Genomic DNA, 19,818 nt, shown 5'->3' with positions numbered 1-19,818 from the left:
GTTGCGGAAAAGTGCAAACGGGTAGTGAGTGCAAATGAGGACCTGAAACAATTGAAAACAATATGTGATATTCTAAAAGGTGAAAATGCTGTTACCGAAATGAGTCCAGCTACATTAGCTTGTTTTATGTATGCTCCAATAACTTCTGTTGAAGTAGAAATATCATTTTCTATTATGAAAAACACTCTCTCTGACGGGGTGTAAGGGGTGACCTTCCACATAGTACACCCAAATGTCAACCTCACTTCCACGTCAGTACACCCTGGACTGAAGACTAACTAGGCTCTGGCGACTGGCTCCATGGTCAGTATAATTTTGTTTGTATTGTCCTGTTCTTTTGTCCTTATGTGTGCTGAGTGCCCCTTTACAGCCTCAGCTTTTAACGAAAGTCAGAACATTTTAATATTTTATGATTTTAGTTCTGCAACGATAGAGTTGCTATTTGTAACGATAAGGGGCTGGACCCCGTATAATGTGACGGGTGCAAAATAGCCTTAGTGCTGACGCACCCACAATTTTAAATTCAAATTCAATTCAATTCAATTCAAACTCTCTCTGACAGACGACTATCAATGAATGTTGAGAACTTAGAAAGCACCTTGTAGTTATGTGCAATGAAGACGGAGAAAATTGAAATGCTCTTCCCAATTTAGATTTTAACATTTTGCCAGAAATTATAGATAAAAGTAAGCGACTTCCAAATGTGCCTTTTTCATTTTTAGTGCCTATTTTCCACATTATAAATGCCTTTTTGCCTGCCTATTTTAACGAAAATAAATGCCTGAACTTGCGGGCTCTAGTTATAATTAAAGCAAAGCCTTCCGATGGAAAATCCCTTTGATTTGGATAGGAAGAAAACACGTTTGCACGTTGCTTAAACTCGGATCAATGAACATTGAACAGTGCAGATCGGAAGCCAGTACTTCTATGCCAGTACGCAACCTCAGCGCCACTAGCGCCACAGTGGAAATTTTAATTACGTAGAGTAAGAGTAGAGGAAGCATGTTAAATATTTCGTGAAACTGCTATCTGTCCACGAGCAGCAACGTTGCACTTAAGGTCTGGTAACACTGAACAAAAAAAAAAATAATGAAGGTGCACTCCTACTTATTTGTAGTGTTGGTTAATTAGTATGTTTACTTTTATAATACAACTAATTTCCTAATAGAACTGAGTGTATTGAATTTCAGGTGAAGGTACATTTCAGTTTATGTGTGTTAAAAAATTGCACCATCGAAGTTAATAAGGTTTCCTTATAATATTAAGAATGGCTTAAGTTCTAAATGTTTAATTCTGCATTTATGATGGTGCACAGGCATTTTTTACATTGTTCAATTTCTAATTACATTTTTTGGTACTACTTTACTATACCTGAGACACCTGGGAATGATTTCTATCGCACTTTTTTACATTGCTAACGTACTACTCTGCACTCCGGAACACTTATTTAGGTGAAATAATGGAATTTGTAATGAAAATAATGTATATTTCTTACATTTACGAGTAGCACTCCTTTCGTTCAATTTAGCATATACGGACAACATCGGCTTGTAGCAGCAGCAATATCGCGTATAGCGCGTCGGAAATAATTTTTTAAAACTTAAAAAAACTTTAGGAATTTTAAATTGACTTTTTTACTTACTTACGGGGACGAGGTATGCCTACTAGGTTAGGTTAGGCCTGTTAGGTTAGGTTCCATTAGCACTCCTTTCGTTCAATTTAGCATATACGGACAACATCGGCTTGTAGCAGCAGTAATATCGCGTATAGCACGTCGGAAATAATTTTTTAAAAATTAAAAACACTTTAGGAATTTTAAATTGACTTTTTTACTTACTTACGGGGACGAGGTATGCCTACTAGGTTAGGTTAGGTTCCATTAGCACTCCTTTCGTTCAATTTAGCATATACGGACAACATCGGCTTGTAGCAGCAGCAATATCGCGTATTGTGCTCTCGTGCAGAAAGCAATTGGCGGCAGCAGCAATAGCGCTTCGGAAATAGATTTTCGTATAAAACCACATGGATTCGCATTAAAATGGACCAAAACTACATTCCGGAACATCAACAACACTCCAGAAAATGAATTCCGTAAGTACTTTCTCCTGTAAATTTGAAGGAATCTGTCTCAGGTATAGTAAAGTGTTACCCATTTTTTAACACATACTTCAGAGTGTTATTGATTACTTACTGCACGTTTTCTGGAGAACGATTTTTTTATCATTAAATGTTAAGTATCCCCGAAACGCCTGAAATTCCTTTATTTTCTTCTTTTTCACATTGGTACACATGTATTCTGCATTCCTAAGGATTCTTGAAGGTGCCATTTCGTTTTTTTCATGGAAATAATCTATATTTTCGACGTATGAAGTAAGTTTTGTTCGTTTCTTTTTCCCTTCAGTAACACGCTAAATGGCAGTCACAGTTTCACTACCGTAGTCGGCATGCAGTGTTTCCACCCCACTCCACTAAAGAATACCTACGTAGCCCCACAAACCATTGACACATAGCCCCACGAACCATTTCCGGTTAGGTTAGGTAGGGTCACGTATAGGTTACAATAGTTAAAAATTGGTTTCGAAAAAAATATGCGTAGCTCCACACACCATTCTTGCATAGCCCCACGAACCATTGACACATACCCCACAAACCATTTGCGGAAACGTACCTTCTTCAGTTACAGAAACACTGACCGGGATTGACTGGGATTACGTCATCACACACAGGCTACATCCACCTGGAAGTATATGGATGCAAGAGCTTTCGTGCATCGGTCACACATTTATATCGAAAAATAGATGATTTACCGGCAAAATTGAATGAACGATGCAAGAAAACACTTCCCCGAACTTCCACAATTTTAAAGAAACTGCATTCGGTAAGTAATTTCTCCTGTAAATTTGAAGAAATGCATTTCGGGGATACTTCTCGAGCATGAAAACCCCATTCCAGCCTCACATGAAAATCCGTAGAAACTCTTTTCTTAGTCAACTGGAAACCAACTAATATTTAGTGAAACGTTTGACTGTGCTAATTAGTTTCTCTAGCTTCAAACTTAACCCTGCAACAGTTTCCAGTATTCTAAAGCATTTCCTAATAACCCTATAAAACTTACAATAAACCATTAAACATTCGAAACTCTTGCCGTAAGTTTAAAGTTTTCAGAAACTTCAGACTTGTATGTTTCAAAGATGAAGTTTCTGATTTGTGGAATATCATGAAAAGTATGTGGTTCAAGTGACGTTACTCGTGACTCATTGCTGTCTGAAGTGCTCTTTTTTGCATAGAAATTAAACCTAACAAATGTAAAGTGTACAATTAGTAACCAGCCACGAGTGGCATTATAATCCTTAGAGCACTAAACCTGAGATGTCTAACCTACTCACATACGTTTAAGCATATATGAGCAGTATGGAATATAAATCGGTAAAAATGTCAAAACCGGGAAACGGATTTCTTCAAATTTAGAGGAGAAAGTACTAACGGAATTGAGTTTCTGTGGAATTTCGGAAGGTCGTAGAAGTGTTTTCTCGCATTTTTCAATGTATTTGGCTGCTAATACATGTATTTTTCTATAATAATGTCCCTCCGATGCACGAAAGCTGTTGCTTGCATTCCCATCCATGTACTTAAACCAGATGTTGCGAGCATCTAATGATGTAATCCCCGATAAGTGTTTCCAAACACAGTTTTTTCACTATATTCCCCAACCTAAAGCAACCTAACCTAACCTTATCGTGATGGTGCGTGGGGCTATCGTGAATGGTTTTTGGGGCTATTCGTGGATGGTTATATGATCCAGAATGTTTTTTGGGGCTATGCGTCAATGGTTTTTGGGGTTGTTTTTTCACTACATTGCACGACCTAAAACAACCTAACCTAATCTTACCATGATGGTGTGTGGAGCTATTGTGAATGGTTTTTGGGGCTATACGTGAATGGTTTTTGGGGCTATGCGGGAATGGTTTTTAGGGCTATTCGTGGATGGTCATACGATCCCGAATGGTTTTTGGGACTATGCGGGGATTTTTCTGCTAAGAAGGTTGAAACACTGCTTTGCCATTTGAAGCACAGCATATCGACAACGCTAGTCAAGATTTGCCCGCCATTTTGCATGTTCAGGAAGCGATAAAAAAAAACAATAATTACTCGATATGTCGACAAAAGATACTAATTTCATTAAAAAAGCGAAATCCCTTGTTAAACAATCTTTCGCAATGCAGAATAGGGAAGTACGAATGTCAACAATTACAGAATAAACGAGTTACAGACGTTTCCCGGCTTCGATAGTTTTACCAATAAATCATTCTACTGTACACACACACACACACCAAAAAACTAATAGTACTCAGGAATCCTGTTCATTGTATTCATATAGACATCTATAGAATGTTTCATGTAGAGAATGTGTGCATTTTGATGGTATTGGAACAGGCCCGTAGCTAGAATTGATCTCGGGGGGGGGGGGGGGCTCACGGGTTATCATGGGGGGGCTTTGTAAAACAAGTGTATTTTTCAAAAGTTTAACAGTATTAAATGAAGGTAAATTATGTGTGTGTGGGAGGCGGGGATTAGTGGATCATTAAGTTATATATATTTTAGAAAGATCATACAAATACTACATTTTTTTATTTCTTTTAAAATATCGCTTGAAGTGTCAATTGACTGCTACTGAAATCATCCTTTACTACACACTCCATACTACTATTGATGATACAGATATTTATATCACACAAGAAAAATAGACAGTATTCAGTCATTGTGCCTAGTGAACATTCCACCCTCGGGCTGAAACAATAAAACTCCTCTGCATTCCATGTTGACCTTTGGCACAGATACCGAGGGAATTTGCATGACGTGTCAAAGTTACAGGTTTCTGTCTAAACAGGAGGTCGCAACTCGCAACAGGGGCAGAGAAGGTGCAGATAAAGATGCTCCCCTATGAAGCAACTTTCTAAAGTTTATGAGAAGAGAATATTCTATATACTTGTTGCTATTTAGACTTCTTAGAATTAAGATGAACAAATGTAATAGGTGCTGTTCATGTTCTATGAATTTATCCTTCACCAAAGTTGTGACCAAAATAATATCTGCTGTCTACATTTTCACACTTCACTGCAAGCATATTACACAAAATAGTTTTACCTAATGTCAAGGGGGCTGACGAAAGTTCCAGGTGGGGCTGGGGCCCCCCTGGCCCCTGCCTGGCTATGGGCCTGTATTGGAAATACATAATCTGAACGTGCAAGTGATTACTTTATTCTAACCTTAAAGTCCTGCCCTGACTGGATCAGTGGCAGAACACATTAAGTGGTCAACTTTTGATCCCACCACTGAACTCCCCATGCTTGAGTCCCAGGCTGGGCTTGAGTTTATTTTGTGAGTGTTCCTTCATTAATTTATCTTCTTATCACTCATCCTTATCATCATGAATAGCCTAAAGTAACAGAAATGTAATGCTAAATACAGAAAAATACCAATACAAAGTCCTGCTCAGGGCATTTGTATAAATTTAATCTTATCATCATTCATCCTCATTTGCACAATTTTGCCAAAAGTGATGCAAAATAAGGATAAGTTATTTGTAGGGTGAAAGGAGTACAAAACTAACCCATGTAAACATGACTGTGTAAAAGATTGATTTGCTTTATTATACTTTGCTTTTTTGTGCCACTTTTGGCTAATTTGCGAAGATGGGAACGAGTGATGATATGATGAATGGACACTCACAAACATCCATGCCCAGGCTGGGATTCGAACATGGGACCTCTGGAGTCGCAGCACGATGTGCTAACTACTCTGCCATGGGGGGCCGGCTCAATGTCAAATAAAATTTAATGAAAATGGGGATGGACTATTGAGTCAACTTATTTCTGTGTTTGTATTTTATTTAACATTTTTTCTCCACCTCTCTATGTTGGTCATGGTGCTGAGTATGAATGATGAAATTCATAGTAGGAACTCTTTTGCCTTGTAATCATGGGGTCCTGGGTTGGATATCCGGTGGAGAAGAACGTAGTTGTTCGGATCCCACTTTAAACTGTAGGTCCAGTCCCGATTAGTCTATCTGTGCATAAAACTCAAAACAATAACACATTCACGTTTTACTTACGAATTGAATTTAGGACCCCAGGTTTTGGAGTTACGATACACTAATTTATTTTTGTAGGTGACTGTACGAAAGGAAGATTAACCCCCAAAAGTTAGGTCTCATGTCTGTGGCCTTCATTAAGGGTACCATATCGGTATACTGAAGAAACCACATAAATGTCTTGATAAAGGTGACCTTGTTTTGTAATAGCCTTATGGATGACCCAGTTTCACTTATGTAAGATGTTATGTTTGTTTTAGAATGAGGTGATAATATATCCTTATCTTGTGAAAAGACATGTGGATGCCCTTGGCTGAGAGACAGCTCTACACACTATTTCTGAAGAGAAACGTGGTTGCTTGCTCTGCCTTGTCTGCAGGTTTTTTACATCCTGTATACCATAATACTGCATCAAAGAGCTTTGGAACATCTAACATGGTAATTATTACAGTAATAATATTTCATTAAGTATGCATCATGGTGTTATGGTTGTAACAGATTAGCTAATACGTTGTTCTTGTTGACCAATATAAAGATGTCTTGTTTAATGGTAACATGGTGAACAGGTTGGTATTTCTATATACAGCCTGGTATTATGTGCAACATGAAATTTCTAAATAAACAACTTTTCCTTTCTAAGGTGAAACCAATTACAGTCGCCTAGTTTCACGTAGTAATTCAAGTTGTTCATTTCATGGTACATTTATTATTGAAATAGATTGGTAATAAATATCAGTTATCAGTAGGGCAAGGAATTTGATGATTTTTGCATCTATTTTTTTTTGGGGGGGGGATTTAAAGGTTGCTTTAATATGTAGAAATGTGCATCTTGGAATAATTGGTTCAATAAAGGCAATGTGTTTGGGCATTTTTTGTCATTTTTGAGAGATAGATCATTTTTTGGGCAATGTTAGATCATTTTGAGCATTTTAAATAGTTTTTCCTGGAAGGCACTGTCATTTTTGTCATATTTTGGGATTTTATTTATTATTGAATATTTCTTCTTGTTAATTCTTGTCCACACACAAACAAACAACACTATCAGAAATAGATAAAAAATAGATGTTAACATGTATTGTCTAGTTTGAGTAGTAATTTTTTCACTAAATTATAATTCTTGAGATGAATGGGACAGATTATCTTTACTGTTGTATAGATTGATTTCGTTTATTTTACTTCGCTTTTCTGCTGCTTTGGTTAATTGCAAAAATGAGGATGAATGATGAACGGGCACTCACGAGGAACACCCATGGCTAGGCTGAGATTCAAACATGTCGTAGCACACTGCGCTAAATTCTGCTATTCTTACATTAACATCATTATATGAACCTATAGGAAAGTATCTTATTTTGTATCTTTTATAATGTTGCTGTATATACCATTTCTCAAAATGTCACTTTTATAAAAAAAAAACAACTTATATTTGTGTTTCTTTTAATCTCCGTAGGTGAAGGTGGTGGATTTACGGAGCGATACGCTCACCAAGCCCACAGCCTTGATGAAGAAGGCCATGTTTGAGGCTGAAGTAGGAGATGATGTGTTCCGTGAGGATCCAACAACGGACGGTGAGTTTCGTTCCGTATCACTGTGATGTTGCTTTCTAGTGTATCATAACCCCCAGTAGTTGGTTAGGGGAAGGGGACACTCCAATTGTTCAACCCCTTCCAACCCTCTTCACAAGAGAACACTGATTTTCAGAATATCAATGCTAAAATTAAACTAAAATATAATTCTAGTTTCTTCATCTTGTTAGAAAATTAGTTTAGTTTTCATATTTCTTTCCAGAACTTGAAAGGAAGGCTGCAAGCTTGTTGGGGAAGGAAGCAGCTTTGTTTGTTCCCAGCGGTACCATGGCAAATCTGATAGCAGGTATGCAAGATATTTCTCCAATACCAGGATTGTTTTTGGCATTATACTTAAGACATGTTGGCACAGGACAGATTAATCGATACCCTATCAGTCTTGACATATGTAGTAGGTCTTTACCAGTTTATCGGTAAAATTGCATATAGTTTTACTGTTTTGATATTTTTATAATGAGCCTTTAACTCTGGACAACACTCTATGATATTGTTATTGCACTACCTAGTATGGCCATAAATACTGTTACACACTATTTTGTGAATAAGTTGAATATGGTGTCAGATTTTTAAATGTTCTTTTAGTATGTTACACTTACATATATTACACACAAATAGCACAAATCAGTTTTCAAAATGTACACTTTTCGCCCTCACACAGGCTAGAAGTCTCCCTCGTCAGGCATCTATTGCAGCACGAGTGGTCTTGATGGGAAAGTCCGCCCCTGCTGCTATCAAGGAGTGCTTTTAACTTTTAGTTATAGGGTGCCTCTTCTTGCAGACAGTCTCCTCTAGCTCTTTGCACAGTTTGTAGTCCAAGGTACCGAGATCATGGCTATCAGATGGCCAATCAAAAGTGGAGATGAAATCGAGTACACTGGTCTCCAGTCACCGTCGCGTCATCGTTGCCTTATGAGCTGGAGCAGAATATTTCTTGAACATCCAGGATTCATTGTGAAACATTGTTTGGTTCAACAGTGTCACGAGAGGGTCCAGGACATTTCCACATACACTTTCACATGGCTTTTAAGCCCTTTTCTCAAAAATGAGGCTTGGTGGAAGTCGCATAGCTCACCCCCCACCAAACCATGACTGAGGAGGGCTGGTGGCATCTCTGATTTTTGGGAACTCTCTCACAAACTTCTGGAGAGTTTGAAGCATACACCCTTTCATTTTGGTGGTTAAAACTATTCAGTGGTGAACAATTTCTTATCAGTGAAGAAAATCCTGCAATGCCCATTGGCAACGTACCGCTGCAGGAGCCGTCTCGATTTCTGTTCCCTCTGCTTCTTCACTTGTGTCGTCAGGAAATTTCCAGTACTCCACAGGTAAGCTCCAATTACAAGGTCTTCATTAAGTACCCTGAACATTGATTGTTGCGAAATGTTCAGCTCCTGTGCCATTATCACTTTCTTCTGGATGGGATTTCGGCGGATGCGAGCCAAAACTGCTTTAACAGCTGCCGCTGTTCATACGGTGTGATGTCGACCAACTCTTTGGCGATCTTTCATGCTACTAGTATCAGTGAATCTCTGGATTGTCTCATACACAAACCTTTTGCTGATCTTCGGGATTTTTAGGGGCTGAAAAATCTCAGTGAGTGAATTCCCAACCATATGCAGAGCAATTACGGCTACTCTGTTTTCATATTCGCCCCACTCCATGCTAAGCACAAGAAGATACACGCTTGCTCTTTCACAGCTGAACACATAATGGTCAGGAGTGAACTTCAACACAAGCTTGGTTCGGATGTACAGTCCAAGCCGAACGTTTGTAACAGTATTTATGGCCAGACTAGGTATATTTAACTATAACCTAGTTTTGTAAAATAACTGTCTGAACAAGCATTTTATTATCTAATTCGGCCCGACCCTGTGGCCGAGTGGTTAGCACATCGCGCTGCGATGCCAAGGGTCCCGGGTTCGAATCCCGGTCGGGTATGGTTGTTTGTGAACGTCCATTTTCATCCATTTCATCACTCATCCCCATCTTCGCAAATTAGCCAAGAGGCACAAAACGCGAAGTAAAATAAACTAAATCAATCTATCAATTATCTAATTCTAAGATAAAACTCATTATAATCAGTAGTTTACATCAATTAAAGTGAAAAATTCAGTCTTAATGGAATATTCACAATTATTTTGTATCGGGTCTGTTGGTAAATGTTACATTAGTAAAATATAATTATGAAAGTATTTATATTCTCAGCAGTCTGGCAAAGAAAATAAAAAAAGAGGAGAAATTTCCTTGTTCCTCCCTTTAATGTGAACACTTACGATTATTCCAAATAATTTTTAAATGCTACTGCTACTGTGTTCAAGTATTGGTAGAAATGTATTGGCTGTTCTGATTATAATTTCAGTACTTCTCTTTTTACAGCCTCTTCTTTTCTCCCCCCCCCCCTTGTATTGGTAGAAAGTAATGCTGGCTCAATTCTAATTATAATTTTAGTGCCTCTAACCATACTCCCTTGGTTTATCATCCACTGAAACATCGATATTACATTTTTTGGGTGACCAAGGTTAAAAACTCAAAATATGGGAAAATTTGATAACGCTCTGCTCTCTTTCGACCACAGAGGTTGAATGTGTAAAGTGGGGATAAGGGGAATCTGGAAATGTAAAATTGGGTGCTCTACTGAACTCTTTTTCGTAAAATTGCATTTTGTTCTAGTAATGGTGCACTGCGAGAAGAGAGGTGCAGAGATGCTAGCAGGAGACCAATCACACATGGTGCTGTACGAGCAAGGTGCGGCAGCTCAGGTCAAGTGCCATTAGTTTTTCTATTACTTTGTTTTATCATTTAACGTGTAAGGATGCTTATATGGGTAAATTTCACCAAAGTGATGCTAATATGTTTCAGTTTGGTATTTCAACATGTTCTTTTTTCTCATTTTTATTAATAGTGTGATTCATATCTGCCTGTGCATTCCACCATGCCATGAAGTTAAGTATGTGTGTGTGGAGATTCTGTTCTTTAATATTTTATTCTGAGAAAGGGAAGTTATTGTCAGTAAATGTGATGGGGGATGGGGGGGGGGGGGAGTTGACTTTCTCTCAGTAGACAAGGATTACCATTAAGAGGCCATAGTGCAGGGATTGAAAGTGGCAAAAAGTGGGGGAGGCAACTGCTCCCCTCCTGGCTATTCTTCATAATGGTTACTTCAAGTTAAGGTTTGCTGCTCCAAAATATGTGTATTAAACTTCTAATAATACTGTAAGAGCATTCAACTGTGTGACATCGACCTGGTTTTCAATCTCAGCTTAGCCATGAGTGTTATTTGCATGTGTCCTTTCAACAATTTCATCTAATCATCAGTCATCCGGGCCTCCCTGGTGGGCTAGTGGTAATGTCGCCACCTTGTAATCAAGGAGTCCCATGTTTGATACCTAGTTAAGGCACACAGTGGTTCGGATTCCACTTAAAACTGTAGGCCCAATCCTGATTAACATATCTGTGCATAAAGTGCGCTTAAAACAGAAACCTCAAACTGTATGTGATATAATATAGTTTCTTGTCTTGACAAAGTTGTCCATCTTTATGCATATTAGATGTGTTCATTTTTATCTCTGATGAATTCACAAAAATATGGTGTCATTCCTCTTCTTCCTTGGACATAACATTGCTAGGGTCATGATGTTATTATTTTTTTTTTAAGTTTTATTTTAACCAGCAGTAAAGAGATTGCATATATTGTTCTGCAAATTTTGTGAAGTACGCTGGGTATCACTAAATCACTTGCTTGAATTACAACATAATCTTTGAAGAAAGTTAATGAAACTGTAAATTAACAACATAGTAATATAACTAAATCATCCAGTTTCCATCGAGTTAACATGAAATGAATCTGAACTTTCATGCTTTCTGTATCTAATATGTACTGCAGCATCCAATTGTCATTGCCCACCTGTAAATATATTTTAACACTAGAGCCATCTCATGACAATTGAGGAAACTATATGAAAATATGCCTCACTACTTGCCTCTGAAGAAAGTAGAATGTTCAGAATAATAAATTAAAAATAAAGCATTATTTTATTACTTAAAATACCACTGAAACCGTGCTTCTACTTTTGTGCTACATCAGCTGAAACTTTAAGCTGTTATCCATGAAATTTGAGAAAACGAAGGTCGTGATTGATTGTAAATTACTGATCGTTTTATTACATTATGCATTGAATAACTTTGTATACATTTTTCCACTTTCTTTTCTTTTTCAAAGCTCATTGGTAGAAATGCACAGTCATATTTACATACTTGGTAAGTGTTATTTCCCTCTCCAGTAGATTTGCTTAGATCTTGCTTGTGTGTGTTTTTTGAAGCTAAAATAGATGATGGTTGAAGGTAGGATTGTATTAAGTAGTGGTCGGAAGTAGCTAGCAACAAAAATTTTGCTACAGCTACACTTCTCAGCGTATTATTCTTTTCCATCAGTAGAAGAGCAGAAAAATAAGAAATTTTGAATTGCCATATTGCGGGAACGACATGTACAAACATTAGGTGCAGAACTCACATTTCTTTAAGTGGTAAGCTGAAGATTATGGGTTCATATTACCAGTGGCTTTTTTAAACAAGTGACACGCCAATGAAAAAATGTGAGGTGTCTGATTGAACACAGCATTTTGCATCATGGTTTGTGAGAAAGTTATTGATTGAAACAGGGCCCTGGCATATTTTAAGTTACTTTTGTTGAGTGCTTTGTGTGTGTGTGTTTATGCATAGATTGCTTGATGCTTCTTTGTTTCGTCTGTTGAAACATCAGTTGCTTTAAATTCTGCCCATCGTAGCCTATCACATTTTATGCACCGTTTAGAAATGAATGAAGGTATGATGACACAGAAATTCCAAAATATATATTGTTCTCCTGCAGTAAACTATATTTCATTGTGTATGCGTGCAATCAACAAAGAGTGTGCCACTGGAAGTTATGCTAAATTCAAAGTTTCCATATATTTTGCACCAATATTGTCCGAGAAACTGTATTTTCTGATTCAAAAGAGGCATTTCACTATTGTTATGTAATTCTTCAAAATTTTGAGGCAAATTTTGGTAAACTGATGTTCATAATTGGGGTGGAGCACTCACACACTAATAATAATAAATATTTTGAACAATTTTGAATTGTTACAATTGTCAAGTATCATTATCGGTAAGAGTATTGGTTCAGAGTGGTATCAGCTTCTCCTCATTATCATCACCACATTTTTTAAACTTCAGTTGTACTTTCTTATTGATGGAAGTGCTACAGATTTGAGATATACGAGGGTCATTCAAGGAAAAAGTTTCCTTTTTTTTTTTTTTTTTTTTTTGGAGAAAGTACGAGCGCGATAATAAAATGAAACTAGCAATGTGTTCTTTCGTCTTTCCTCTACATTTACACACAATGCAATGTTCATGCGGGCTACCGTGCATGCGCGACACATGATTAGCATGAGTCATGCAGTGAGAAACGTGCCCTGGCCATAAGGAGTAGCGAGTCATGGCAGAACAACGTGTTTTGGCGGTGTGGAGTAAAGAAGAGATTCGTTCTGTGATATGGTATGAGTGGGCAAATGGTCTTGTTCCTATCAACATCCACACGAAGCTGGTTGTTGTTTATGGAGACTCTGTAATTGGGATACATGAAGGTTCCATTGCGTTGGGTCCCACGACAACTCACTGCAGAACATCTCACAACGCGTATGACATGTTGCCTGGATTCTCTGACCCGGTACCACAATGAAGGGAACAACTTTCTCTGCTGTATTGTGACTCAGGATGAGAGCTTCGTTCATCACTACACTCCAGAATTCAAACGGACGTCGATGGAATGGAAACAGCCGTGAAAAGTGTTCTCCGTTCCCTGGACCCCGAATTTTTTGCAGATGGATTTCAAAAACTTGTGCAACGATGGGACAAATGCTTGTGCTGCCTTGGAAATTATGTTGAAAAGTGAGAAAGGACCATGCTACTTGGTGCAACTTGATTTTTGTCTGTAACTTAAGAAATAAATTTCTTGCAACATAGGGAAACTATTTCCTTGAACAACCCTCGTATTGTAAGGTAGTGTAACATTGTAGAACTGAAGTGAATTTCAATAATAAAGTGGATTTAAGACAAAATTATTTGTAAAAATGAGCCTTGGAAATTATCTGCTTTCTTGTACATTGCTACCTGTTATTGTATTTCATTTTAGAGTCAGCTTTTGTTTCAAATCATACATGCATGTACATCGTTTGTGAATATTTTGATCTTGACAAAGTTTCTCTTTATTTTTCCAGATAGGTGGTGTACACACAAGAACGCTAACCAATAAAGCTGATGGCACATTTGACCTTGACATCATGGAATCAATGATACGAGATCTAGATGACCACTACCCTACCACCTCACTCATCTCTGTTGAAAACACTCACAACAGATGTGGAGGAACCGTCTTGCCTCTTAACTGGCTGAATGAGGTACTGTTATTTTACAGCCTTTAGTTGATATTCTTCATTGTGATTATGTTATATTATGATCCAACCTTTAAGAATACACACACTACATATTTAGTGGTGTTTTTGGAAAAGCATGCATGTAATATTTGACTTGCACCTGGCTATATTCCCATTTTATATGCTTTGGTGTCATCTGTGATTTAGGAGTTGATATTGCTTCAGACCTTTGTGTTTATTTTTCTTTGCCCTTCTCCCACTTTTGACTAATTTTAAAGATGAGGATAAGCGACGATACAATGAAGTTGATGAAGGGACACTCACACTTATGCGCTGGTTGGAATTTGAACCCACAATCTGTGGCAACATAGTGCACTGAGAGAACCGCTGGCCCGTGGAAAGTGAATGCCAACCTCAAATTATATTTCATGCACTTAATTTCATTTCAGTCACAGTAATGTGTTAATTATTACAAGGGCATTGCAGGAACATGATAACTTCAAACCGAAGGAGTGTTTTTTTTTTAGGGTAATGCTATTATGGGGGAAAATACACCTCTTTGCCCTTCTGTGGAATCTTGCAGATATCCATGCAATTGGATGAATTTTGAAAAATAATTCCGAGCTTTCTCTTTGTCTTGTTCTTGAAAATGAGAGAACTCGCACTATCAATATCCTGTGAAAATCTCATCATCATTCATTGCCATGAAAGCTTCATCATTCATATTGCCACATTTGTTTTTGCCAACAGTTGTTTCTCATAGCCATAGCTCAGTACATAAACGTTCATTCTTATGTGAATAAAAGTTACTACATTCTCATTATGTGTGTTATCCAGTTTTGAGGTATCAGAAACTATATTATTCACAATCTTTGTGTGAGTAGAGAATTCAAAGGGTCTCTTTGATAGTGTAGGAACTGGCACCGTTTCCTTGTAATCAGGTGGTCCTGGGTTTGATCCCAGTAAATGCACGTTCGGATCTCACTTTATACTGTAAGATTTTAAAATTATGTATGTTTATTTTAAAGTTGGTGCAAAGGGCATCGAAATGGGGCATACCACTCCACATGGATGGTGCAAGGTTATTCAACGCTGCTGTTCATCTGAAGGTGCCTCCCTCAATCATAGTCAAGGGCTTTGCTTCCTGCAGCTTCTGCCTAAGCAAGAACCTGGGAGCTCCCGTTGGATCTGTACTGGTTGGATCGACAGAGTTTATTAGAAAGTATGTACGTTTTGAGTTTGTTACAGTAACTTAAGGGGAGAAAAGAGACAGAGCAATGACAAGAGAGTGGGTGCATGTGTGTGTGTGTGTGTGTGAGGGTGAGTATGTCTGACAGAGAGAGCAAGAACAATCAATTTCATAAGATTCAGTGACTGGAACCTGCATTGGAATCTCGATTTTACATTTTCAGGAGATCGAAGTGAAAAAAAATAATGAAGAGAGTAGGAAAAATGTAAATACATGTAAAATTCGAGAACATAATATCAGGGTTCCACTGTGTATTCTCTTTGATATATTTTATATCATGTTTTCATGTTGCAGAGCTCGCAGAGTGAGGAAATCTCTGGGCGGGGGGATGAGGCAAACTGGAGTAATCACAGCTGCAGGGATTGTAGCACTGGACACGATGATTGACAGGCTTCAAGAGGACCACAAGCATGCCAGGATGATTGCAGAAGGTAGGTAATATATTATGTGTAATTTTTACTGTGGGTCTTTACCTCTAACGGTTAGTGTAACTTACTGCAGAACAGAATTCAGTACAAAAAAGCAGTCACACATTGCAAAACGAAAGGGAAGCTTTCAGTCACATCTGTCTCAATCTTTTTAAGTATGAACTAGGTGTGCATGTGAGTATGGACCAGTTTTACTTTGGGGAAATGAATGCTTTATTAATATCTTTGTGTTAAGATTTAATTGATGCACCAACTTCTGTAGCAGAGTGGTTAGCACAGTGTGCTATGATGCCAGGGATCCAAGATTTGAATCCCGGCCGGCATGGGTGTTCTTTGTGAGTATCCCTTTATCAGTGTCATCATATTATCACTCATTCTCATCATTGCAATTAGCCAACAGTGGCAGAAAAGTTACAACTAAATAACAAAAAAGAAAATTTAATTTATACCTCTAAATCATCCTACAATTTAGTATTGAGCAAGACCACTACAGAGACAACTACGGTGTCATTATCATCACCCTGTTATGATCATGATGCCAACAACAAAGCAGCAACATTTTGTACTATGTGTAAACGTTCTGCTGGGCTCAGGGCTATCATCAGCATACTGTAGTATAGGTAGATTAATACCTGGTTAGCTGTTCATTTGATAATCAAAGAAAGATTTCTATGATTTGGTGTATTTAAGACCACTTTATGCACAGTAAGGCTAATCGGGACTGAACCTACAGTTTATAGTGGGATCCGAACCACTATGTGCCTCCGCCGGGTATCGAACCCGGGACCCCTTGATTACAAGGCGATGATGCAACCACTGCATCATCGGGGAGGCCTGATAATCAAAGAAAAACATCTCAGATTTCCAAATGTTGGACTGGCTTTTCTACAGGTTAGCTCAGAATAGCAACTGGATTCCAGCTGTATGAATCGAAATATCAATTGTTGCCAGTTGAGACGATGAATGTGTTAACTTGGATAACAGATAAGAATTTTAATTAATAACTTTGTTTACATTCAACTGCAAAAAATGTAAATTTCTTTGTTGCAGCCATAGCAGAGTGCAGAAGTAAGAACCTCCACATAGACTTGAAAAACTGCCACACAAATATCATTATAGTGGAAGTGGATCCAAATCATATAAAGCCAGAAGAATTTTGTCAACGTTTAGCAAAGGTAACATCATCATCATCATCTCTCTTAATATAAGAAACTTCAAATATATGTGTAACTTTCTCTTGCTTCAATTAATTTTCAGACGTTTCTTGATGAATTAACTGCATCGGTGGAAAACATATAATAAAAATGGAAATTGTAAAATGTCAATGTGTACCGTGGTAGAGAATTTAGAGGATTCGTCAGGGAATTTATAAAATGAGTTAACCTTTAGATGCTGGACTGTTTCAGCAGTGTTAGCTTGAACACACTGAAATGTTTCTGGCATGGAATTTGAAATTAACATTTAATATCTTCAAAAGTAATAATGGTGGAATTATATGCAGTGCACTGTCACTTGCACACTTTGTGTTTCAGCACAGGAGAAATAGAAGATGGAACTGCAGCACAGAGATAAGGGACGTGTTTGATTTAAGTGTACAGTGGTTTTTATCTTTTATTCCTCCTGTGCTGAAACAGTGAAAGGGAATTGTGTTCATGAAATACACTCTACATTTCTACACAAACAGTAACAGAGGGAATAATAATAGTATTGGATTGCCCTTTTTTTTCTAAATTCCTACTCTTAGCAATATAAATTACAATTTTGCTTACGTTTTTTTGTGAGTATGATAAGTTTTCTTCAATTACGACGTTTCGAGAGCATAGAATTTTAAGGGAGGAGAGTAAATTAGGAAGAAGGAACGTTTATGAAGGATCATATATTTGTAAAGAAAGAGAGAACAAATTAAATAGGGACGATGGGAATATACATGAAGTTTGGACAGGAATGTTTAAAAAATGGGATAAGAAAGGATATAAGAGCCTTGGATTCCATTTCACCCCTGAAGTTTTGCAAGAGGCTTCGAAAGAGGAAGATTTTGAACTGGATATGATGTAATCAGGAGGGAGGGAGGGGAAATGATGAACAAAAGACAGCTTCCACATTCGCAAGGGAAGCTCGTTGCAGATAACTTGACTGAAATAGTGAACGGTTTTTAGAATTTTAAAGTTTTTAGTTTTTAAAAAAAATTATACAGGAGGATAAATAAGTTTGTATAATAGGTTTTAACTTAGGTAAACGATGGCTTTAAAGCACGTAAATTGTCAGTGTGTAATCGAACTTCCTATACTTGTTCCCCGCTCACATTTCACCTAACCCTTGATCCTGTTGACTATGGAAGAAATATTTTGACGAAGCTATGACTTTATGAATTGTTTATAACACCGAAACCTGAAGAAGAGAGAAGTTATCATTCGAAACGTCGTAATTGAAGAAAACGTATCATACTCGCAAAAAACATAAGTAAAATTGTAATTTATATTATTAATCTTGTGAGTAATTCGCACATAGTAAATATGAACTTCTACTCTTAGCTACTTCATAATGAATGTGATTAACCAGGAGAGGTGGAAAACCTAAAGATAAAAATAGATTAGTTAAAGGATAAGGTAACAGAAACAGATCTGCAATTACAAGGGTTCCTCCGGCCTTCAACTTAGGATGGCAAATTTTTACAAAGTGCAGATTTTTTTTTCTTATGCAGTGCCTTTGGACGTTTCTCTTCTAAAACTGACACCCTACATTTAACATCATGTGGGCGTATATGTAATATTTCATGTGTGGATTTTGGCTTTGCTGTTTTGATATCCAAAATAAAACCAGTGCCTTCAGGTGATGAGCCAGGTTAAATTGGAGTTGGAATCTGATGTTTCGAGGACATGTTACAATAACAGGACATGTGGACTCAAAGAAAGTTGTAAAGAATTACTTTTGGTTTTGTCTGGGGTATTTTACAAATTATTTTTTTGAGCAAGTTGTAGATCTTGGAATATGCATTTTCTGGTTAAGTGAATTTGTTTTATTTTTGCTGTAAGTGAAGCACATGCAACCAGCACTTATCTTTCAGGTGACAGAGGAGGAGAAGAACATTCTTGGTGAAGAAATTGTGGTCAGAATCCTCCCAATGTCTACGAGGAGCATAAGATTTGTTCTTAGGTATGAAATAACTGAGGATGATGTTCAAGCTGTGATACGGAAACTTAAGTATGTTCTGAAGCAACATGAACAATAATACAGAATTGTACGGTTTCTGTTAAAATAAATAATTTTTAAAAACCATACTACTGTAGTTTTGTTTCATACAAGATTGCTTTTGTGTTTTTTTTTAAATTTACACTGCTGTTCTTTAACCTCACCTTTGGCTAATCACTATGATGCAGATGATTAGATGAATTTGATGAAGGGACACAACGAACACTCACGCCTAGGCTGCAAACTTTGCTGGCAAGATGGGATTTTTCTGATAAAAGCGACAGCTGCATGTGTTGCTCAGACTGGGCATCATTTTGCTGCAGACTGTTGTTCGGGCACGAATGGTGAATGCTTGCATATAGACTGTGTCGCGTTTCTTCTGTTGTGTGAACCCCCTCCCCTGCCTGACTGTCGCTTCAGTCTGAAATCTCCCTATCACTTGATACACTCCGCCACAAGCAAACGTTACATGAATCGTGACAATGCAGATGATCAATGATAATAGGTGATGAATGAAGCAGAAAGCATGAAATTGCCCATGCCATAACTTAAACCAGGAACCTCCAGTGATGAGTTTGATCCCTCTGTGCACTCTTTGTGGGTTCAAGGTAAAGGTTTTGAGTTTTATCTTTCCATCCTTACCAATTTTATGCCTCTGGATTCCATAAAAATTGAGTAATATGTTTTCGTTGCGAACATCATTTATACTAACCCTGTACATACCAGTATATACGTAAAACAAAATGATCTTAATGACCACTAAACTTTTATTTGTTTGCATTTTTTATTTACCATTGCTTTTCTGCCACTTTTGGCAATAGCGACACTGGAAATGAGTGATGATTAGATTAAATTGATGAAGGGA

General features: G+C 37.5%; 1 protein-coding gene across 5 annotated transcripts; it reads left to right on the top strand.

Annotated features, from left to right (window-relative positions):
- Positions 1-998: 998 nt before the first annotated feature.
- LOC145978026 (uncharacterized) lies at positions 999-19,004 on the top strand. 5 transcript variants are annotated; one of them, XM_083110411.1, is made up of 10 exons: positions 999-1,059; positions 6,352-6,529; positions 7,539-7,656; positions 7,877-7,960; positions 10,345-10,433; positions 13,932-14,111; positions 15,116-15,309; positions 15,631-15,767; positions 16,815-16,939; positions 18,829-19,004. In XM_083110411.1, exons 2-10 carry the CDS (start codon positions 6,389-6,391, stop codon positions 18,991-18,993), a joined length of 1,233 nt encoding a protein of 410 aa, XP_082966537.1. In that variant the 5' UTR covers positions 999-1,059; positions 6,352-6,388; the 3' UTR covers positions 18,994-19,004. The 5 variants fall into 5 exon arrangements, with proteins under 5 accessions (XP_082966537.1, XP_082966536.1, XP_082966539.1 ...); XM_083110410.1 differs by lacking the exon at positions 999-1,059 and adding an exon at positions 1,088-1,190; XM_083110413.1 differs by lacking the exon at positions 999-1,059 and adding an exon at positions 1,088-1,196 and having other exon boundaries at positions 10,345-10,419; positions 13,936-14,111.
- Positions 19,005-19,818: the final 814 nt, after the last annotated feature.

Source organism: Lepisma saccharinum, chromosome 24, assembly GCF_977018435.1.
Source record: "Lepisma saccharinum chromosome 24, izLepSacc3.1, whole genome shotgun sequence".
Classification (NCBI taxonomy): domain Eukaryota; kingdom Metazoa; phylum Arthropoda; class Insecta; order Zygentoma; family Lepismatidae; genus Lepisma; species Lepisma saccharinum.
The sequence above is the reverse complement of the archived record's forward strand: the minus strand, read 5'-3'. Positions and strand labels throughout refer to the sequence as shown.

Bases quoted from the DNA above. Each gene is read 5' to 3' on its own strand.
- LOC145978026 (XM_083110411.1), top strand. From the start codon at position 6,389: ATGTGGATGCCCTTGGCTGAGAGACAGCTCTACACACTATTTCTGAAG. The intron at 7,657-7,876 runs GTGAGTTTCGTT...ATTTCTTTCCAG, and splicing joins TGAGGATCCAACAACGGACG to AACTTGAAAGGAAGGCTGCA. The intron at 14,112-15,115 runs GTACTGTTATTT...TTTATTTTAAAG, and splicing joins CTCTTAACTGGCTGAATGAG to TTGGTGCAAAGGGCATCGAA.